General features: G+C 37.4%; 1 protein-coding gene across 3 annotated transcripts in view; it reads right to left on the reverse strand.

Annotated features, from left to right (window-relative positions):
* Positions 1–24,511, reverse strand: part of Kiaa1958 (KIAA1958 ortholog) — a 66,557-nt gene that overhangs the window by 16,293 nt on the left and 25,753 nt on the right. Inside the window, exon 2 of one of the 3 annotated variants that reach the window (XM_013513274.1) lies at positions 16,787–16,870. The exons of 1 other annotated variant lie outside the window; for it this stretch is intronic. In XM_013513274.1, coding sequence (XP_013368728.1) covers positions 16,787–16,870 — 84 coding nt within the window. Of the gene's footprint in view, positions 1–15,820; positions 16,871–24,511 lie in introns of all 3 variants that reach the window. One more of the 3 variants, XM_005382702.2, reaches the window with a different exon arrangement.

Here is a 24,511-nt window from a genome sequence, read left to right on the forward strand (position 1 = left end):
TAAAACAGCAGACAGTAGGGAATCTCTACCTCACACCAGAGCCAGCGGCATCAGGAACAACAAAACAGTCCCAAATGGATCATGAACTGAAGGGAAAAACAATCCAGCTTCTAAGAGAATACTGAGAGACAAGTATGACGACTTTGGATTAACCAAGTATTTTAAAACAAGACATCAAAATCACTACCCGCAAAGTAAAAGATTGATAAATTGGATTCCATGAAAATTAAAAAAGCAGACATTTATTAAAATGTGTCACAGAAAGGGGAAAAGGCAAGCCACATAATGGGAAGACATCTGCAGTGAATTTATCTGACAGATCAATTAGAAAGCAAATAGTTCCATTAATATGGATAAAACTCAAATGAGCCCATATAAAATATTAGTATTTCAGAAAACATATATTAAAATATACTCCTTATAATGTCTAAAACAAAATATGCAAATACCAAGGTGTCCTCTTTTCACTCAGCTGACACAAGTGTCAATTTGTTCAACCATGCAAAACCACGTTGACAACTGGATTCACTCACTAAAGGTGAATAGATTTCTAGTCTGTGACCTAGCGATCCTACACCCAAATATATACTCAACAGAAGCGTGTGCATATGTGTACCAAAAGACATATGTACATTCATAAAACCACAATAGCATAATTTGTAATAGCCCCAAATGGAAGATTATCTGATTTCCATAAATAATTAAAAGCATATAGAATTGTAAAATATTTATACAATGAATTGTTACACAACAAAAAATGGACTAGAATGAGCTATATGCCAAAATGGATTGAGTCCCCACCGAAACATGTTAATTAGCAAAAGAACCCAGACAACAAAGAGCATGTTGAAAGGGTCCATTTGTGTTTTTAAACACATAAAATGACTCTGGTGAGGGCTGTACAGTGGGTGCTCCAAGGAGTTAACGAGAACGTAAGAGGAAGCTTCTGGGTTCCGGTGATTTTGTCTTACTCTGAGTGGCAGTTACAGCGACATGTTTGCTTCATAAAAATAAGCTACACACTAATGATTTGTGCACTTTTCTTTCCATGCAATTCAGTAACTTCCCAAAAAAATCTTAAAATTAAAAATGCATTCCTATAGCTGAGCTTGGTGGCGCACGCCTGTAATCCCAGCACTCGGAGGCTGGGGCAGGAGGATCGCTGCAAGTTCGAAACCAGCCTGGGCTACAAAGTGAGCTCAAGGCCAGCCTCAACTGCACAATGAGACCCTGTCTCAAAAAAGAAAAAAATGCATTCCTGATAAGTGAAGAATTTTACCATATCCCTGGATGGGAAGGCTCAATATTATGTTTAATTTCTTCAAGTAACCTTTAATTTAGTGTAACTAAAATTCCCCCTTTGTTGTTACTTGTCAGGTTGATTTTAAAGTGTAAGAGAGTTAACATAGAAAAAAAAGGTAACTTTGAAAATAAACAGGAGGCCTTGCCTTGCAAAACATAAACATGTCCCTTAAGACTGCAGTATTTTAAACCGTAAATTACTGAGCTACTGACAAAGAAATAAACCTACAAAGCCAGGTACCATAGTACATGTGTAATCCAGAGCTGAGGTAAGAGGACTGTAAGTTCAAATCCTGTCTGAGCAATTTAACTACGCACTGTATAATATCGTAAGGACCTCCTCACAAAAAAGCAAGACCACTGAGATGTCAAAAATGTCCTACAAAACAGCCAGGAAACCAAATGTGCTGTCAGTGTACACAATATGTGTGTATGGAACGTGCTGTTGTCACGTATGCAGACTGCCTTAGGTGTGATAACTGAAGTAAAGATACCTTTTTGTAGAGTGCTATTGATATTCTCATTGTAGTTCATATGAGAATTTATCTCTGATGTTCTTTTTAGATGTTTCACTGAACCCAGACCTCATTATGTGCTAGGCGAGTGCTCTGTTGCGGAGCTACAATCCCAGCCCTCTCTTTTAGACCCTTAACACCAAAAACCAGTAGATGTTGAAAATTTTGATTTTTTTTTATAAATATTCAATAAATATTACAAATTCAATATTTTTGTGATTTTTTCCTGTTAAGTACTGTTTAATAAAACTCATATATCTATATCTTTAATTCATCAATACAAATATTCTAAAGAATAAATGTGGGTTTGTTTATATGCACCTTGATGACAAAATTAATCTTATATTCCATGGGCTAGAGACCCTGTATCAAAATAGCTCAGTGAATGAGTGCCCCTGGGTTTATCCTCAATGGGGGAGAAGGGAAGGAAAGGAAGGAAAAGAAAGGAGGAAAGAAGGGAGGAAGGAAAGATGAAAGGAAAAAAGGAAGGAATTAAAATTACAACAGAGAGGCCAGAAAAATATATAAATTTGCAAATTTTGAGGGATAGGATGGACTCTTCAATAAATGGTTTAAGATACAGTATTTGACTATTGAGTTGGAGAGACAAAAACAAAGTTAGATTCCTATTTCATACCACACACACATAAAACCACATTACTAGCCAGGTGTGGTGGTACACATCTATAACCCCAGCACTCAGGAGGCTGAGGCGGTAGAATTGCTACAAATTCAGGGCCAGCCTGGGGTACACAGTTCAAAGCTTGTCTGAACTACATGACAAGACCCTGCCTCAAACAAAACAAAACAAGTTTCTAAATAGTTTTTTAAAAAGCTGTTTCCATAAAGAAAATCTTCATGGTTTTGGGAGTCGGGGGTAAGCCTTTCTCAGCACACTATAAAAAATACACGAACATGCCACATACCATGAAACACACCTGCAAACCCAGCAGCTCAGAAGGGTGAGGTGGAGGATCCCAAGCTTGAAGTCAACCCGGTGGTTTCAAACTTAGTGAGACCCTGTTTCTACATAGAAAAAGAAAAAAGGACTGGAGATGCAGTTCAATGATAGTGTTTGCACAGCAGGCACAAGACCCTGGGTTCCATCTCGGTACGGGAAAAAAAAATCATACAATAAAAAATTTAAAATTCTGCCCTGAACAATTATTTCTGTGTATGATCTATTCTTTTTTTTGGTACATGTTTGTAGTAAAAAAATGTTTACATCCCTTGTGGGGAATTGGTAATGTAAAAAAGGCAATGAAGAAACATGGAGAAAATCCTTATAAAACACTGACAGAGGACATATAAAAACCTTTCACAAATCAATGAGAAAAAGATAACTCACTAGAAAATGGGCCCAGGATATGACAGGCGATTATTCATATAATACAAATAATGAAACACATTAATAATAGCCAGACATTATCATTACAGTGACATATATTTCATTTATAAGATTTGCAAAAACACAAGAAAGGTCCGTATCTATATACTGGCCAGGATGTGAAGGAAATCACATTCCTGACCGATACTATATGCTGTCTACCTTAGTATAACTTTTTGGTGGGAAATTTTAGCTAAATGCAGAAAAAACAAGTATGTAGAGATAAATGAGCACAGATATTCACTAAAAACCCTTTAACAGAATGATTAAAGAATTACATACTGTACATATTTACACACATCTTTAAACTTGTGCTACTTACTACATGCCAACATGAAAAATAGATTCATAATGTGACTTAGCTAAAGAGTCACTTTAAGGCAATAAGCATGCCATGATTCCTTTTTTAAGAAAAATAAAAATCTATTTTTAATTGCATAGAAAAAATCTTAAAGGCTACACATCGCATATCATTAGCTCTGCGGTACTCTGTTTTATGGTAAATATAAAGATACTATTTTTGCACATTATAAAAATCACCAGAACTTTGGAAACATGTAGGAAACATAAATAAAATGTTTTTTTTATTTGGCCCCCAAATTCTTCTTTTAGAAATTTACCCTAAGGAGGGGACCCAGGGAGGGGGGCACACAACCACAGTATGTTATATGCATGTATAAAAACGCACAATGAAACCTATTATTCTGTTTAACTAACATGCACCAATAAGAGAAGCTTATCCTAAGGATATTATCAGAGATGTGTACAAAGGTATATGCTGAAGGGTTTCTTAGACGTAACTTTGTAAAAATGAAAAACTAGAAACAAATTCAATCCAACAAAAGCACTGTAAAATAGATCTTGGCACAACTGTGCAATGGAAAAATGTAGAAACAGCAATCCACTTTTGTTTTGTTTTTTGAGACAGGGTCTTGCTATGAAGTTCAGGCTGGCCTTAAGCTGACTATGTAGCTCAGGCTGGCCTCAAACTCACGGTGATCCTCTTGCCTCAGTCTCTCCAGTGCTGGGATTAAAGGAGTGCACCACTACACCTAGCATAATACACTTTCAAATACTAATTCTTCTACGTAGAAAACAAATACAGTTTCAAATTTTTGAAGTACATGCATGGATGCAAAGATTCCAAAATAAAACACCAAAAATTTTACTAGTTTTGTTTGTAGTTTTTTTTTTTTAAAGACAGTCTTGCTATGTAGTTCATGCTGGCCTTGAATTCTCGGTGATCCTCCTGCCTCAGCCTCCTGAGTGCTGGGATTATAGGCATGTACCACCATGCCTGGACTCTGAAGAGTCCTCTGGTTTTTAGTTCCTATTTGCCAAATTGTTCATGACAAGTATTTATTTAGGCTTACCTTTTTTTTTTATTTTTTTTTTTTTATGAGACAGGATCTTACTAAGTTGCCAGGCTGACCTCAGCCTTTAAGGAGCCAGGGATATATGTACTACCACACCTGGCTATTGCCTTAGCATTTTATTTTATTTTATTTTATTTTTTGGTTTTTCTCCGGTACCGGGAACCGAACTCACCACCTTGCGCTTGCCAGGCAGGCGCTTTTGCCGCTGAGCTAAATCCCCAGCCCCTGCCTTAGCATTTTAAAGCACTATAAATCTTAATAAGGAAAATGCTGATCTTACTTTTTTAGTGTACTCTGTGAAAATGTTTGCCATTGAATTCAATGTTTGCTTTTAAAACTATCTTTTGAGATACTGAAGCATTAAGTATTTATATGGAGTATTTTACAATCTAAAGTACTATTCCACAAAAATACTCATTTCCATTTGGAATGTTCAGCCATAAGGAAAGACTGGTAGATTATTCAGACATGAAAAATTTATTTGTAGTCCTACAAAATAACTACGGAAAATAGCGCTGTATTTTCAGGTGTTTAACATTTTTATTATTAAATTTAGTGACCCAACAGAGATGTCTGGAGTTAATCAACTTAATTATAATTATTTAGGCAACCATTCCTATTATGCTCAAAACATCAGGAAATGTGCTAAATGCAACAACGTATGGAGAGTTGTATCTGACTACATAGACTTTTCCTAGTAAGAAGGAAGTCTAGGACTTGACATCCACTTAGTTTGGCGTAACTTCGTACCCAATTAAAAAACATCTGAAAAGGGATTACTGGCAGTGAAGAACAACGACCAACAGAACTTCAGATAGACACTGCCGAGTTCATCGTTTGTAGCGGGCTTTCTGCTCCATGACCAGCATTTTCAGGCTGGGGTTGGTAGGAAGCTGTGATTAAGCCAGCTAAAGAGCCTTTACTGAAGTTTTATTACACCGTGGGCTACGTTTGAACAGTCACTCCAGTAACACTTCCCCTCCCAGGACTGCACCCCCTGCAGTGGTGAGATGCAACACTGTATGGAATGCTTGGCTGAGAATAAAATGCCTGTATCCTGGAGGGGGCCACTGCAGAGTCCATGTTAGCAATTTTTTTCTCAAATATAGTTTAATTGATTTTAAAATTGTTTGTTGTACCTATAAAAATCAGCCAGCATTGCAGAAAACAATTTATTAAAGACTGGTCATTATACTCAAATACAGACAAAATACTATGACTAAAGCACGCTCTCATAATAAGAGACATTACTGACACTCATTAGCTGATTTTGTTGGACTGCTTTTCTTATTTTCATAAGTTTTAGGCTTACCAACAAATACTGAACATAATAGAAAAATACATGACATTAGAGGTAAATGTTATACACAATGGAAGAGACCCCTGGGACACGAAACTAGAAGTTTATTTAGAGCACAAATACACAGACAAATATGAAGCAAAAACTGAGCTGATAACATGAAAACATCTTAGTGTAAAAGATCAGCGAGCAGCAAAATAAAAACGAAACAACAGTATATACTCTCATCAATGAGGAAGTTCTACATTACAAACAACTGGCAAAGGAGTATTGACCAAGAGCATCACAGTCCAGTATCTTAACATAGTAACGTAACTTCCCCCATTACAAGTCAGCTTTTCCTTCTTCCTTTCACAAATAACTGCAGCAACTTTAAAAAGTTTTATGATTTAAATGAAGCTGACACACAAGTGCTTTTTCCACATGAATCACTTATAAGCCAAGGGGCCAGAAATGACAATGTCCCGAATCGGGCAGAAGTGAATCTACCCTCAAAGAACAGTACTGTGAATATAGTATGTAAATGATATTGTTTCATAAAACTGTTCTAAGCATTAATTGAGATTATTATATTTTAAACAGATGCCTGGCTTTGAATTTTAGTGCCTAAATTGGTAAACTTCATTTTTTCTTTTCACCTTGTAAGTGACAGAGTAAAACGAACCTTAAATACACTTATAAGATGGAAGATCTCATTGAAGTTGAGCACAGAATTCATTCTACTACATCATGAACAGTCTTCATTTTAACAGATAAACGAGTCATGCATGGTGATTCTACTGAATCCAAAACGCACCCAGTTATTGTCTCACCAGGTTTCAGGCCTACAGGGTTATAATTACAATCTCATTTAAAAGGGACAGACTATTACTCATCAGGGGGTTAATCTGGCAAATCTATGTGTAAATTTAGCAGTGAAAACATTTAAAATCATAAGGGAAAATGGAAACTTTAAATCAGAAACCTAATGAACATATATGAATTATTTGACTGAAAAATTAGGCATAGAGGCATCAGGACAGGCACAGGTGACCCAAAATTACAAGAACAGGATTCAAACACATGTGCCCAATGCTAGCTAATAGAAATAATTCATCATCAGGATATACCATGCCATAATCTTTGGTGTCCAAAACTGAAAAGAAATTCTTGGTACAAAGGCTTTGCCTGGAAATTCCCAATGCAGGAATTTAAAAATAAATAAATAAATAAAATCTGTGACTCTGGAAGCCAAGGGACAAAGGCAACGTTTCTTCAGCCTACATTTAATTGAATTTTTTATTGCTTTATCACCTCATTGAAGGGTGAATGGTTAAAGCATATTGTGAGGAAAAGGCTCACAGTTAAAATTTGCCTTTCTTTTCCTCTAAGCAAAGAAGTGGCAGGGGACCTTGATGAATTAGTTTTAATATTCTTAGAATTAAATCAGTAATTTCAGCAGCAATGTCTTACAATACAGCATTGGCTCCGGCTATGTACCTGACAAGCCACACAAAAAGCGTCCATATAATTCAGGAGATTATCCCGTCATTAAAGGAATCTTGTAATTATAAACCCATTGAACCAACAGAAGAAAACCTTGCACCAGGTGAGGTGTTTTGGCATGTTGGTTTTGAGGAGGCAGTCTTCTTCTCTTAATAGTTCATGACAATTCTTCCTCCATTTTAAGTGTGTAAATGTAATAGTATTTTCCCTATGTTAAAATTTAACAAAGTATAGTAGAGCGAATCTGTTAGACCATTTTCTCCCTACTTTCAGAATTTGTCTGGAACTGCTGACACAAGATGGGAAACAAGAGCCAAAATAGACAGGCGAGCTTGAAAAAATCCTGAAGGTCATAAGGCAACCAAATAAATAAATCTATGCAAATACCAAATGTCAAAGTCAACATCTGGGAACTGCACAGTTTCCCTTATAAATAAAATAACATTTTTTATTTAATACAATTCAAACAAGACATGATAACCATCCAACATAACATACACACCTCACAGTCTTCTACTGTTATACTGTTTAGCCTTAAAATTTCTACATCAAGGGAAATTATGCTGCTCTATTTGTCACTAGTTTTTCTTCTGTAAGGTGCTCAAGTGTCAGAAGAAGAAAACATTTAAAATTCTAGGGCAAGAAATACTTGGAAAAGTTCGTAATTCTTGCTTTCTTTCCCTTTTTGTAAATGTTTCGCTTTCAGAGTTGGAAAGGTGTGGGAGAAAAGCTGACGTACCCCGGAATGATATATAACGAAACAAAGATTTTCCAGTTTGGCACCACTTGACAACTATAGTATTTCCTTCTGTAGAGGCCTTTAAGTGCTGGCTTAAAATATTCAACAACTAAGTACATACTTTCTCAAGTCACACATACTAATGCTGACTGGCACAGCCTTTTAGCACAGTTTGTCACTTGAACTACAGTAAGTGATAGCAGCAATGGTTAGTACTTCCACATAAACACCACAAACACGTATGAAATAGCTCCTATAACAACATGCAAAATCTCAACAATGACATCACTATTACACAATGCATAGAAATTGTAATGGTTTTTGGCAAGATTTTTTTTTAACAAATACTTTATAAAATGAAGTTCTTTAGTTATAAACGCTATTTAAAAAGTTGTAATATAATGAATTATTGAATATAAAAGTTCAGTTAGATAAAGTTAATCTGAGTGGATTAACACTACACATGAACCTGCTACTTCGTCCAATATAAATAATCAATTATAAATTAATTTCTAGTGGAAGTATACTGATATTTGATTTATAAAATATAAGAATTACAAAAAATAAACAAGCATAAAATCACTAAAATATTGTATGCACAATTACTGTTAGTATTCTATATTGCTGTTGCCTTTCTAATTCTATACACCACTAGCAAATAAGTTATGTCAAAGCATTTTCAAAGCTTTTATTGAAATCAATGCATAATGGTAAAAATGTTGTCTAATTCCAGTGTAACACCAAGACACACAGAAGACTAGCAAAATTCAGCATTCCATAAAAAAAAAAAATAATTACATAGTTCCTTTTAACATCCTAGAATTCGACCTTTTTTCAATTATGATAAGTATAATTTATAAATTAAAATTTTGTGGAATTTCCCCTATTTGTGTTTGAATTCCTTTTTGGAAAAAAAGACAAGATGTGAAAAATATACTTTGTATTTCTTCACATTCCTGCTGTAGGCCTCTTTAATTAGCTACCATTTTCCTTTTACTATCTCTAAACAAATTCACCCATTCTAATTAGAAATTTGAATTTTTTGACTGAGAATATGTTCAAAACCTTCTGGGGAGATATCCTGCCAAGGTGGTGGAGCTGGAAAGTAATCTCTGAGCTAGGGCTCTGGAGGGACCCCTGCACCTTAGGAGTTGTACCTCTGACAGGATTTCGGCAATCGCGGCCACAGGCACCTGGGCAACACCGCATTCTAAATGTGATTTTTAGAAAACCTTCCATAGACCAGAAGATATTGTGGCCTGAATCCCAAACTAGTAACATAGCTGTTACGTAGCTGGATGTCCAATAAACACCAAATTAAACATAAGTTAGTTTTTAGTCCATGATCTATCATTGGAATTCAAATACTTAACTGTGGTTATTTTGTTTCCCTTTCATAACTGAAGACAAAATACAAATGAGGTAGGCTGAGAGATACTTGTCAGAATAAAAGAAAACAATTATGTTTAGAGTTATCCTAGCTAATTTCACATCACAATGACAAACTGCTAAAATCAAGAAACAGCACTACACAATGAAAACTAAAATTTCACATTCAAAAATAACCTGTTTGGAAACTGGCAGCTTGAATCTAATAAAAATGAGGGTTAAAAAAAAAAATTAGCAGTTGGAAAACACGGAAAAGATACTTTTAAAAAAAAAAAAACCCTCAGGATTAACTTCCATGTAGAGTTGTTTTTCCTTCCTAAACTCTTATCATCCCTTTATACGTGGACACGGTCCTTATCCTGGCTCCAATCTAACAAGATCGCCTCATCTCCTTGGGGTTGTTTTCTCATCTGTAAAAGGAAGAATGGATCAGATGTTTCCAATCTTATCTTCCAACCAGCACATCTGAAAGATACCTGACAGAGGTAACAGCAGCTCAGTCTAGTTAGTCTCAAAGGAAGGAAGGACACTAGGGAACATGAGAATCCTGGGGAATGTATGTGAAGATGTGTTCTCTTTACTGTTTCCATCTCTTTGCCCTCCCATCCCCAGGAGGACACAGGACCCCTAATCTCAGCATTGGAAATCACTGGATTAGATGACCTGCTGAGTTTTACCCAGGGCTACCCTCTACGATCATAATTCAGCTATGATTTATATTAATATTATGACATAGTGAATATTCTTACCATATTAGGGCTGACCTAACTGATACTAATTCTAATTCAACAGTCACAACTTACATAAAACTCAATTTAATCTATTAAAATGCTATCTTTTAAAAAATATAATTTTCAGTCAACTTTGGTAACTTAGAAATAGCTGAGTCATGAGAAATTTTGAGACCCTTCCGTTTTCTTTGTTTAGAAAGTGAACTGAGAGTTGTTGGTAGTTTACCAGTGTCCCCTATTTTCTGTTGTTAATGTAACTACATACATATCAATCCATTAATAGGGTATCTGCAGTATATGTATTGTTAAATCCCAGTTTTATTTCATGATAAGACTTTCTACAACTTTGCTAGCTCCATCACTTTGGCTAATGTAAAACTATGCTTTCACATCATCTCAGCCAGATCTACAAAGGGAGGAATACCAATGTTTCAATATCATACATTGGGGGAAGAAATCAGGGGATGCCCTTACCAATGGTCTATCTGCATCATATAATATCATGGATGTGTTGAGATATATCTTGGATAAACAAGTTCTATTTGGGAAAATCTTATTAAACTGACTGATAGCAAACTTGCTAATTTGATAGTATTCTTAACTACTTTTTTGGTTCTAGGTATTGAATCTAGGGCCACACATACTCTACTAATGGGCTATATACCCCTCCCCTGTAACTTTTTAATGAAAGAATTTTTTAAAAATATCTTACTGCAATAAATTATCAGATAGTTCCCTTGTTTTTTTTCCCTCTAGGCTTGGAAACATTATATAATAGAGTATTACAACTTCACTGGGCTAGAGAAATAAAGCTCAAAATATACCTTTCCTTTAAATAGAGAAACCAGTCAGAAGTGGGTGGTTAAAATCAAAAATGTTTGTTTAATATTAAACAGTGGATATAGTCAAACCAGAAAAAATCTGAATGGTTTCACAGTCTATTTCTAACTATGAGAATCATAAAGATGGTATTTTTCCCAGACAGGTTTCTGCTACAGCAATCCTAATTCATTAAGAAAACAAAAACAGTAACAAAATTTTCTATTAATTACTGTTAATTTGCTGGTTCCAAATTTGCAGCTGAAACCGAACTCCCTGGCATACTGAAAACCAATACCTAGGACCTGGTGGATGGTAATACTGGCTTATGGGCTTAAGAGAGGCATTCCCTCCGCCTAGAACTTTCCCCTTCCTTATATGAATTATAAAGAACTCTCTTATAAATGGGTTTGGGGTTTACTTGGGGTAAAACAAATGTCAATCACATATATCATTTCCTATGCACATGCAAACACTTCTATGACAAAGCTATGTGTTCTTTAAAGAATGCCACAAACTTCTGCTCTCTACTAGTGGCCAGAAGAAATAAACTCTGGTGAACGTCTCATTTTAAAATAAGTACAGCAATAGGGCCTAAATATTATGGCGCTCACAAACATGCCAGCTGATAGTAACAATCTCAATCAATTTGGAGCTAAATGAATAGTGGTGATTCTGTTACACAGGGATTTCAGTACAGTTTGTCACTTTAGAAGGTCTACCACAGAGGCACAAGCAAATCACTCCTCAAACAAGTAGATACAACAGGAAAGGACAGGGATTAGTGGGATCAGGATCTAGTTTCAGACAGTGAAGTTCTTATGCATTCAGTGTGACATGGGCAAACCATCTTATTGCTCTGATTTCGTCACTTACAAAACAGAAATAACAATCTTTACCTAAAGCGACCACTGTGAGAATTAAGCTAAACAACTTATAAAAGCACTTGGTAGAAGGGGATATTGTACTTAACATAGTTGTTGATGATCGATCTGTCCATCCCTATGCCTGTGTGCACCTACGTGAACACAACAGATGGTAACAGAAATGGCTTCACCTTCCCAATGATTTTAAGACAGGTTCTGAGGAAGATTCTCCACAAACTATTCAAAGCAGTATTAGGTATTTTGCAGCCAAGCAACATATTCACTGAATAAATAGTGGACAAGTATCAGGAGTATAGAGTTTAGGAGTCTGAAATAGTACTGGCATAGAGATTCTGCTGGGCTCTCAAAAGTGAAACTTCACAGTCTTTTATGAATTTGAGAGTAAGAACTATTTTACACATCTTCGTACTCACTCCCAGTGTCTAGATCCTAACTGCCCAGTAATTATGTGCTTATGGGACTACCAATTTTTATCTCAATAAAGTCACTGATTTCATGGCATCTGGAAGCTAACCCACATAACTCTGACAAATTAATAACATAAACATTTCAGCTAATTATGATCTTAAAAACCAGAGACCTGACCTATGCCAGAAAAATTTTGGAGTATTCTTTTTGAGTATCAGGCAATGATTTAACATCGGAAAAATTTAACATGGGGGAAATAATTTTAAAATAAATATTTCAAGGACTGGGCATACAGTTCAGTGGTAAAGCACTGGTCTACCGGTTGTGAAGCCATGGGTTCAATTCCTAGTACTGAAAAAAATTAGAAAATAAATACTTCAATAGTTGATATATAGATATATATCAAACTCAGAATAAATGATTTTAATAGAATCTTAAGAATAAGTTGTCTTGGATAAATAGCCTGAACACTTTTTCCAATACCATATTCAAAAAAAATTGCTAACATTTATGGTTTGCAAGAGCCAGTCACTTCATATTAATATGGAAGAGCAATTGAATTCTACAACTATGTCATTCAAATACTGACAGACGGGCTCAGTGTTTTTGTTGTAGAAAATACAAAATTTCCAGAGTCCTGTGAGGAAGTGGAGAATTTCTTACATGGTATTACATTGATCATAACATGTAAACTCTGTAAATATGGTTTTGTTATTTATGTGTGCCTGAAAAGGCAGCACACTGGCTTGTAGTGAACACCCTGGGAAGGCTGAACTTTCCCTAAAGCACATATATGATTCTGGCAGCTACCACTGCCACAGTGGGAAATGATTTTTTTTTTTTTTTGTAAGCTAAAATTCCAAATAATGTTCATAGCCTCTGGCAGTGGTATGTCCTCACTATAGTTTAGATAAAAATACAAAATTTAGTGTTAGTTGTAGGTTTTTTATAACAATATTCAAAGAGATACTGTATCACAGGTTGGCTATTTTCTACCAACTACCAAGTTATTCTTTAGAAAAACTCTTTCTGAATCTAAATGTCACAGTATTTCTATCAGGTTTGACTGATCACAGCAAAATATAAATAAATAAAAATAATTCACATTCTCAAGTTAACTATGTTGGTCTAAACAAAAATGGAGTATGATTAGGCAGGACAGATTTATCACTTTGGCACCTCTGTCAGTAAATAGGAATTCATAATTTTCTAGGTCTATTTTCCCCCTCAAGACAAACTTTCTCTGCTGTCAAAAACATATGAAGAATTTAGAAACAGTGCCATTTAAAAATAAAATGCACAGTCACATTTTAAGTGTTTTATAAAAACTTTTTAAAATGGGAGGGATCTCACACCGAAGTGTCTGAGGAGCAGTTCCATTAAAGGAGGCTGTCCTGCGCACGGATGGACCTGCTGTAAAAAGGCAAGGGTTAGCACAGAGAACTTGGAGGAAGAGGCTCTAGTTTCAAGTGAATGGACTTGGGGGAAGGGGAGGGTAGAGAACACAGTGTGCTGCCATGAAAGATCACTCAGCATTACTTTCAATCAGCCTTCAGAGATGGAAACACACTGCCCCCACTTCTGGCTCAAATCACTGGGAACTAATTACATGGTAGTACTGAAAAGGGGGAAGAAAAAGCTCTGAAGATGACAGAGTACTATTTTCTTGGCTATGATCTAATCTGATTTATCATAATCTTACCATAAAATGGAAAGTTTACTTTTTTTTCCAAAGTTATTGAAAGGATTAAAATAATATATATAGAAATTTATGCTCTGCCCTTTCTGCTTGTTTCTGGATGCACAAATGGATGCTTCTCTATAGAAGAAAAGTCACAAAAAGCGAAGTTAATTCCATCACATGAAGTCAACAGCAGACTTCCCCCTCCTGTGCCAAATGCAAGATTACACAGAGGAACATCTATGAACTCAGGATGCAGTGATAGAAAGAAATGCCTTGCCATGGGACGGCTCAGCTGCATGACAAAGCAACTCAGAATGACATTTTTCCTGGTCCTACAATAAATTAACATATAAAATACCACCTACATACCTAAATAGTGAGAATTATGAGTTTTCTTTAAAGAACAAATACCCCCAATAAAACGCACAGATCCAGAAAACCAATTAAGATTTGGAGTTATGTGTGTTAATGATCATACAGGATAGAACCTAGCTCACTTTACTACGGTTCTAATGTCTAAATTATTTTATTTTTGAAGTGTCTTAACTAGTACAGTAATTCATCACAGTCTTCAAGACTTGAAAACAAAGACCTCGGAAAACTGCCACAAATGTTTAACAAATTTTAAAATTATTACTACAATTGTAGAACACTTCAGGTAAGTGCGTTTTTTAAAAGAAATTCCTGTAGAAGAAATCTGCTTATTTTTAAGATTGCTTTCAATTCAGCTAAACCCGTTAACCAGACTATATTACTTAAAATTAGTGTCAATACCCCTTTGATCTCAACTGCAAAGTAAACCCCCCTAAGGAACAGAGATTGAGGTTTAATGCTTATAAATAAATAAATAAATTCACAAGATCTGAGCTTAGAAGAGGACGTGTTTCTGTTGTCATACCTAGAGCTTCTAGATTTTCAGTACAACTTTTTGTTCTCTACCTTCTCTTTATACTTGATAAACAACCTAAAGCTTGGAAACACTTTAAAAGTCTTGGTAGTTTTAGAACTTGTTGTGACTCTGATAATTAAAACATTTACACTGGTTTCTTAGGGCTAAAAAATATTCTATCTGGGTTCAAGCACACAGTACAACTGAGCTATATAACAGTCTTTTTGCCACAATATTAGACTTTGCATATTATTTAAAAATTACAAATCTTCCAAAAAAAAATGGCACCTTTATTCCTCCTGCTCTCTTCCTCCCAAAAACAAAATGCTACTGAGATATCTGTATACTCACACACTGCAAAACATGAGACATAGGAACAATTAAGTAAAAAAAGAATGTAAATACTTTGAGGCTGTAACACATTTTCATATTCTGATCTGGCTGGATAGTATTTTTGTGTGAGCAGTGAAATTAGTGTTGTCTCCTCTTGATTAATACAGAATTTTAAAATTAAAAAGAAAGCCACTTGAAGGAGACAAAAAGTGAAAAGCAAGGTAGGATGGAAAAGCAGGAGTTGAGGACACAGCGTCTACAATGACTCCGTTCCCTTTTTGATACTTTAAAAATGAAATTCCTTCTCTACTCTGTGTTGCCTGAGAACCATTATGGTTTTGTACAGTTTGTAACAGTAATTACAAGTAATGATCCACAAGGACAGTTATTTGTCTTAACCCTATAAATACTATGTTAGTAATACTAAACTATCTCCATTGGCTTATCTGTAAAAAGAAAAAAAATATATTTTTTTTATAAAGTTAATTAACACTGAGGGTAGAGAGAGAACGAGAAGCAGTGTGTAATCACAGTTTCTCGGGATACAGTAACCAAACTGGGTCTTGCTCAAGCCACCTGGTCAAGCAGTGTCTGAGGAAGAGTCATAGGAGGCGGAGACAATGAAATTGCCGCTGTTGGAGTGCCCGGCCATCGACTGGGCGGCCTGCTGGCTCAGGTTGTTACAGATAAGCACCAGCTGGTTGCTCTGGGCCTCGGACAAGGTGCTGCAGCTCTGGTACACACTGAAGTTGGTTTTCCTGCCGGGGATGTTGCCCTTCTCACACATTGTCTTCACCATCTTGGCCAGCTTGTTCTTGCCCAGAGCCTGGCAGTTGTACCAATGCAGAGCTGCCAGGTTTACAACGGGCTTGATCGACAAATAGAAAGGGGCATCCTCACAGCGCATGGCAGGGGGCCGCCGCTGGGCATACTCCTTATAGTCCTGCACAGGACAGGTCTGTGGGGCGTGCTGGGTGGCATACACCCGGGAGTCCGTCCCCCCTCTCTTGGTTTTGGCATTCAGATCACCAGTGTCTTGACCCATCCACTCCAAGTACTCCAGCCCTGTTTCTGTTATCCGGAGTCGGATATCACCCCATTTCAAGGTAGATCCATGGAAGCCCGTGCAGTGCCCGAAAGCTTTCGTGTTGTTGAGCCACACAAGGTTGAGCAGACCTTCAGGGTTGTATCGGCTCAGCAGTCCCCTTTTCCGCAGGATGAGCTCATCAGCAAAGGTGAGCTTCATGGACTTGTGTGGCTTATTTCCTTTTCCTTTGCATCGAAGTTCAATCTGCTTCTGTTTCAGGGCCTCCTGTGAACGCTTGAATTCCTTGTCCCTGGTGATACTGTAGCCGTACCTGTGCTCTTTCAGGTACCGTTCCAGCCCACACTGGTAATTCGCCAAGCTATTGGGTTCGTACTCAGACCCATCCTTCTGCCTGGCATCAACAAAGAAAGAGGCAAGGTAGGCATCCAACTCCTTGCAAGGGATGACATAAATTTCTCTTGTTTCAGAAGGGTACTTGGAGATGAGGAACTCGCGGAAATTGCGGAGCGCAGTCTGCGTGCTCCGGATGGTTTTCTCGTTCTGCTCCCTGCTGAGCTCAGCTGCTCTTTCATCCTGGTCTGCAACAAATTGGGGAGGGGAGGGATAGAGAGGGTGTTGATGAGTTCAGACAATGCACTTTCTACTCTGAAATAAAGTTTCCTTTTATAATGAAAAGGGAAAGAAGGAATCAACTTTATAGAGATCACTGATAAATGGTATTTGTAGACCTGTCACATTATAAAAGCCAACTTCAGCTGCATAAATGTACTAGATAAGAGTATGGGCCATGACAATCAGAGTGGGTTTCCTGTGTCAGTGGCACACAGCTCAGGGTGTGAAGGTCTGTGCTAGGAGTGCGATGAGAGGCAGCCTTCATTTTAGGAAAAACGTGGGAGAGACAGGTGCTATTTATCCTGTGCAGTGTGAGAGGGCCACTGAGAGCCCACAGACTCATGCTGAATCACTTTACTTGTGAAACCAGAGGCTGGACTGGTTCCTTTCAATTAAACTAAAAAACAGAATCTGTATTTGTTAACACATCAGTAGACATCTACATTGAAAAAATAACTAAACCGATCTTCTACAGCAGTTCACTTGATACTTCCTCTTCCACAGGAATTCAGGGGAACACATTTTATAAGTACCCTGTATATCACTGCCCGGCAGTCTGTACTAAGTGGTAAAAATCTTTGGTATTTTAGAGGAAAACAAGTATAAAATTTCACGGCTATAACAAGAGAACAATGAAATATGAATTAGGCTATTACAATCTAGAGGTAAGGAAGGGGTTATGTCTTTTCCTAGAACACTATTTTATCAATTTATTATTTACTTTCTGCTTTAAGGGTTTGAGATGCTTCTTTCTGTTATAGATCTTTCATAATGAAGTAACACAGCTCACTTTACTATGCTTGGAAATCATTCAGGATACTGGGTCAAATGCAGATTACCAGATGACAGGCCAAGGAATCTGCATTTTAATTAGTACCCCCTATACTCATGATGAGATTTGAGAGATTGCACATTGAGAAACGGTTGTAGCGCCTCCTGTCCTATACAGGAAACGCTACTCTATTTTAGGCACTCTGGGTAATGGTTAAGTACAATTATGTCACTTAAATAGCTTCATTTTAGTAACGTTTAACTTAACTTTGAGATCTTAACGTTATAAAAACATTGTCAAAAAATCTTTAGTAACATTTAACTTAAATTTGAGATCTTAACATTATAAAAACATTGTTAAAAAACCATCCCTACCACGTCAGAAACCATCCCTACCACGTCAGACACTGGCTGGGTGAAACTCAAAAGAGAAACCCTAAAGATGGAATTACACAACAGAAATCCAGACTATCCTACTAACTGCTTAGGCAAATACAGAGACTAATCTAGAACAACATTTAAAAAAATGCAATTTCTGGTTCTGAAGTATAAATTTTATCCCGATTACCTAGAAAAACGTTGTATTTGTAAGTTTGCTGAGTAGCCTTTGTAATTAATTACCACATCCAATAATAAAAGTTTCTAATAAACTGAATTTTGTTTCCAAAACACAGTACTTTTTGTATTACTGCACAAATGACAATTCTACAGTGACACTGCCAAAATCCACATAACCTTAGAAAGTGAAATGAACTAAAATTCACTAGTTAGGTATTTATACATGCACATTTTTGAGATCACATTTCTAAGACCCAAACATATGAAAGCGTATCTTATGCTTCAATAATCTTAACTTTCCGTTATGCTATCTTTTCTAGTTGGAATTATCTACATAAACAATATGAATGCTTATCTTTCCATCCAAAACCTGAAAGCCACAGCTGAATATAACCTTTTACCAGCTGGCTTCCTTGACTATTTATACAGAAAACCAAAGGGGCCAGCATTTTTGTTTATTTTGGCTAGTTGTTCCAATTTACAGCAACTTCAAGTAACATTTTCAAGTTAACATCCATAGACAACTTTAGGGAAAAAAAAATTCAGTTTCTCAACTTTCACACAGGATCTTTTCTAAAATTTATACATCTGAGATGAAGACTGATTTGTGCCTATTGCTATCCCAAATATAGTATGGTACATTCTCTGAAATATAAAAGAAGCCAAACAAAATTTATAAATCAATGATCAAATACCTAGCATTTCCTATCCTCTGTTGTATACAAATTCTGATATAGGTAATATTTGCCATTAGAGACAGGATTTGGAGCTTAAATCGAAGTGTTCTGAATTTAGGACACGTGAAGAAGTTACAAATAGGGAGGCTGATTCTTTTAACTGGAACTGGAATATTCTACAGAACTACAAAAATGTTCACCATAAAATAGGCTTAAAATTTTATTCATTTGTTTTAGATTCAGCGTGCTTTCAGTCACAAGGTCTTTATGATCAGATCATGAGACACTAGTTCTATTTAGTCAATCCTCATTTTCATCTTATGAAATATTCAATTTTTTCTACCTCCTTTTTAGAAAAATAACGAGGCTTTTTTTTTGTCTTTTTGAGACAGGGTCCTGCTATGCAGTTCAGGCTGGCCTTGAGTTCACTTTGTAGCCCAGGCTGACCTCGAACTTGCAATGATCCTCCTGTCTCAGCCTCCTGAGTGCTAGGATTACAGGTGTGCGCCACCAAGCCTAGCTTAATCTGAAGCTTACACTAAAAATCTTGGGCTGTCAATTAAAAGTAAGTGAGTGTTACATAGTTTTTTTTCAAATTTCTTTTTCTGAGTCTGTTAGACCTAAGTAAGGACCATTAATCAGTCTGCGGAAGTGGAGTTACTGAAGATGACCATGGAAGGGGCTGAGACAGCTCCCTGGTGAGGCGCCAGCTCTCCCACTTCTGCCACTCCCACATTTACAGCATCAAGTTAACCAGCCCTGCTCAGAGTCGACAGACACATTAATCTCTTCAACTCATCCTCAGTCCAGCCTTGCTGTCAACTTTTTGCCTCCTTACTAGGCCTTGATCCTACTAAAAAACAGCCACTGCATCTGCTCAAAAATGGAACTCAAGGAAAGTGTTACACTGTAGTAGTCTCTCCTTACAGATTAGGGTGTGACACAGGAGGAGGTTGGAAAGGCAAAGATAAGGAAGGAAATGGTTTTAAAATCAAGTAAAAGTAACAAGTTTTTAAAGAGAATAACAAAATCAAGTAAGACTGGAGGAAACATAATAAAATGTAGACCTACTACAATCACTTTGTATTCATGTATACTCTTAGAAATGTTCTGATCCATTTCTTTTTAAAACTCTTCATTAGGTGTAACATTTATGTAATATAGCAGACCAGTGATTTTAGAGATGAGGGCCCAAACTGCAACCAAAACCCACTTACTTACCGCAAAGTGCCAACACTGCAATTAAGCCTGAATACTGAAGTTTTAGCTTAGAAAAAGCAACTCCTATCTTTGGCTCGCACGCTGACAGAGAGGGCTCTGTGTGCCCACTGTGGCACACATGCCATAGTTCACCACCAGTGCAGCAGACTAATCAAGTGCATGTGATTTTTCACAAATCAAATACACCTGTGAACCCCGTACCCGGCTCATGAAGAAGGTCACCACCACCCGAGAAGCCGACCCCTTCTTCCATCATTCCCTCACACAAAGAAAACTGCTCTCCTGACTTGAAGCATCACGGCCTGTTTGGGCTATTACTGTAACTTGTCAGAGATGAAAATTCTTTTGTATCTGGCTCTTTAGACCAATGTTATGTCTGCGACCTTCACCCACAGTGATGTCTACCTGTAAGTTATGCTCTTCTGCTATGTAACATTCTACTGCATGCATTTATCATAGCTTCCTTTTCTAATCCATGGACACTTCTATTAAGTTCTCAGTTTCAGGCTATTTCTAATAAAACTGATTCAAACATTCTAGTAGGTATCTTTTGGCAACCAGGTGCACACATTTCTGTTGTGTATGTATTTAGAAGTGGATGGTTGAATTGTAAGAAATGATACGTTCAGCCTCAACAGACACTGAGAACCAATATCGTCTCTTTCATGCTAGACAAAGCGCACTACCACTGAGCTACACTCCCATTCCTTTTTGTTCTGAGACAGGATCTTATCAAATTGCACAGAACAGCCTCGACTTGTGATCCCTTGGCTTAGCCTCTGAAGTAGCTGGGACTACAACTGTGCCACCACATACAACAACAGACAGCCTTTCTGTACTTAGTGATATAGTGTCGTGCCCCATCAAATCACTGCTTTTCATATACCCTAGGTACCCAGCATATATGCTGACACACCAGAGCTACTCAAAGAAAGCACAAAGAACAACTGAATAAATATATGAAGTGATAAAAGGAATTTTAAATCCACAGATGTTCCACATGTATTTTGCTAAACCTAAACCTTGGCCTGAAAATGAAAAGAAAGGGACAGCTTTTGGACACACACTGTCAAATGTATTTTAAAGATGTCTGTCTTCATAACGTTAAGTGAATGTATCAGACACACAAGCTTAAATATTAAATGATTTCTCTTATATAAGAATCCCAAAGTATAAAGAGCAAAATAAAAGATAATAAGAAGTAGTGAGACAGATCTTTCTTGAATGTGGACAGGATCAACAGATGGAGGGGAGGTAGAGGAGGAAGGAAAGAGATGAGGAAAGGAATTAGGATGTGTTATGTACACGTGCCAACTCCATACAAGAAATGCAAACAGTATGGACTGCAAACATGTACCCTCAAAGGCATGGTGGCACATAACAGTAATCCAGCACTCAGGAGGCTGAGGCAGGAGGACTGTTCTGAGTTCGAAACTAGCCTGTATTACGTAAGTGAGCTCAAGTCCAGCCTGAACTGCATACTGACACTGTCTCTTAAAAACAGACAAGCAACAACAAAAACAAAACAAACCAAAAAACGGAAGAGATCAGGAGATAGATGGAGAGGCGAGGGAGAAAAGTCTAGCTTTTCTTCCAGACCTCTTGCTTGTATTACCCCCTATCTATCCACTGATCCATCTATCTATCTCTCCCTTATCTATCTGCCATGCCCAATTTCAGTGACGCTTGCTGTTCTTATATCACTACTGTGGTGTTGGTTGTGAGGCAGGTGTAATGGTTGATACATTGTATCAACTTGAGAAATTTACAAATTTAGTGAAATGACCTAGCAGGGGCCAGGGTCCTCATTTTGTAGACATCCTCATCCTGTGCAAGAGGAGGGCATAGAGATGGTGTGAGGGCTACATCCGCCCTAGAGGATAGTAGCCTGCTTACAATATAAGAGAGGAAAAGGGGTTTGCTTCCTTCCCTTTTGTTCTTGTTGCTTTTGCTGTCTTCTGCCACCTTGAAGTGTTGCCCCTGTGCCATGCTACTCTGCCTAGGGGCCAGCTGATTATGGGCCAAAACCTCCACAAACTGTGAGCTAAATAAACCTTTCCTTCCTTCGTTTTGGGTGTTGGGTATTTTGTCTCAGCAATGAGAGAAGTAACCGAGACAGCCGGTAAATTCTCTTTGCAGAAGGCACAGCTGGTTTTGGCTCTTTGAATGAACACACATTTATTTCCTGATGGTTCATTCACAAGAACTATACTACTTACCACTTAAACTTACTGTAAGCTTCTCCAAAGAAGGCATCACAAAAACTCCTGTACAGTGAAATGTGCTCTCAGTAAATATCCTCAGTGGACTAAAGGGGTTTTGGTTACTGACTTCCAAGTGCTCTGTGTGCCCTGGACAGGGCCCTAGGATGAGCTCCTGCAACAGCTCAGGAGTACTTCCTGACAGCCTGAGTCAAGTGTTTATGCAGTAGATATTGTGTACTTATTAACACAGGCTCTATGCCCCATTAATCCAATTATTCCCTCCCTTGTTAGGAAATGGCATGGAAAAACACATAATTAGTGCAGTGCCTTACATTCTCATTTGAGCAGATTTATGTTAGATTTAAATTCAGATTCACTTGTTTCTACTGCTGCAGTACCCAATTTAAAATAAAAACAAAATAGCTAACACATCCTTGCATGATTTTATTAAAGCAATACATTTGAAGCAATAAGATACATTACCTGATGTTTAACTTCTCTTATTATTTTCATTTAAGAGTATTTTGTCTCATCTTTTATGGAGCAAAGAAATTCTCCTTATAAACCAGTGAATGATAAGTCATTAAGGTTATTAAATAAGAATGTCTTTTAAACTTTAAAAGTAAAAAGAAATCTGGGGAGTAGATTTATATTTATGAAGCTAAGTCTGGAATTAATATTTAATCCACACTTGTGAGTACCCACTGTGCCCTGAGCATTTCAAGAAGACCTGTATGGTGCAGCCAAAGGCAAGTCCCTGGCAGTGATGAAGACTACATCATAGTTAGAAAATTAACACACATAAAACTAACTTAAAAGACCACACACACCACCATACAATTAGGCACTGAGTTTGCGGTACAGCTCTAGGTCTTACTGGAATTCAGAAAGGAGAGGGCGAGAAAATGAGAAGTCAAACAGAGTGAAAGCTATACAGGAGCGCTAATCTGTGGAGGGACTTGGACTTGGGTTCACTTTAAAGGCTTGGTACCATTTGGCTAGGCAAACAGGAGGGCAGACGAAACTGCCTGAGCAGGAGGGAAGGGAAGGAGATGGGAAGGAGTCCGACTTATGTTCGTGAGAACTATGAAACGCCAATCTTGGCTTTGGCGTAGAGAAAGTGTTGGAGTGGAGAGCAAAGTTACTCCAAGGGACGGCACAGGGCAGGTAATTACAGATATGTGCTGTGTGATCAAAAATACGGTGAATGTTTAACTTCTTAAAAAACTGTTACTGCAAAAGACACATGGCCATTAATCCCCCTCAAAATACTTCCCTTTGCTTCAAACACATTTATCCCTTTTTTTTTTGTTGTTAGTGTGTGTTTTATCTTTTTGAGACCGGGTTTCACTATGCAATTCAGGCTGGCCTAGAACTTACTTTGTAGGCCAGGCTGGCCTAAAACTCTCAGTGATCCTCCTGCCTCAGCCTCTTGAATGCTGGGATTATAGGCATGTGCCACTATGCCTGGCTTCTTGTCACTTTCTTTTTTTTTTTAGTACCAGGAACTGAACTCAGGACCTTGCACTTGCCAGGCAGGCGCTGTGCCACTGAGCTACACCCCCAATCTTCTTGTCACTTTCTGAAGCAGTTCTGAAGTCCTTTTTTTTTGAGTGTCTTTACATGCTCTCACGTCTGAACTGATTCAAAATGTTTATCTTTCATGGTCATTTTAACTTTGGAGAAGAGCCAAGAGTTGCCTGGTGCCAGACCCAGTGAATAAGGCGGATGAGGACACAGTGTAGTGTCTTTACAAGCCTTCTCACTGGATGGCATGTGCCAGCAGCATTCACTGCGTTTTTGATCACACCTTGTAAAGGTATGAAAGAGGACTCCCAGCACTGCTTCAAAAAGTGGCAAAAACACTAGACTGTGTTCAAAGCAAGGGGCTATATTTTGAGGGGGATTAATGACAACGTATCTACTGCTGTAAAAATTTTTAAAAGTTTTAACATTCACTATGTATTTTGATCACACCTTGCATACACGGAAAAGACAATATGCTAAGTGTAAAGAATCTCCAAATACCAAAAATTTGAAAAAGCTTTTCTTAAAAAAAATCAATACTCATTTTTCCAACGCCAACATTCTTCACTCTTCCCCTGCTCTGACTTTCTTCCATAGGCCTATCACCACCTGACACATGCCATACTCGTTTGCTTTGTGTCTGTCTCCC

The sequence above is a fragment of the Chinchilla lanigera genome, unplaced genomic scaffold (assembly GCF_000276665.1).
Source record: "Chinchilla lanigera isolate Chin_1 unplaced genomic scaffold, ChiLan1.0 scaffold00018, whole genome shotgun sequence".
NCBI classification, from domain to species: domain Eukaryota; kingdom Metazoa; phylum Chordata; class Mammalia; order Rodentia; family Chinchillidae; genus Chinchilla; species Chinchilla lanigera.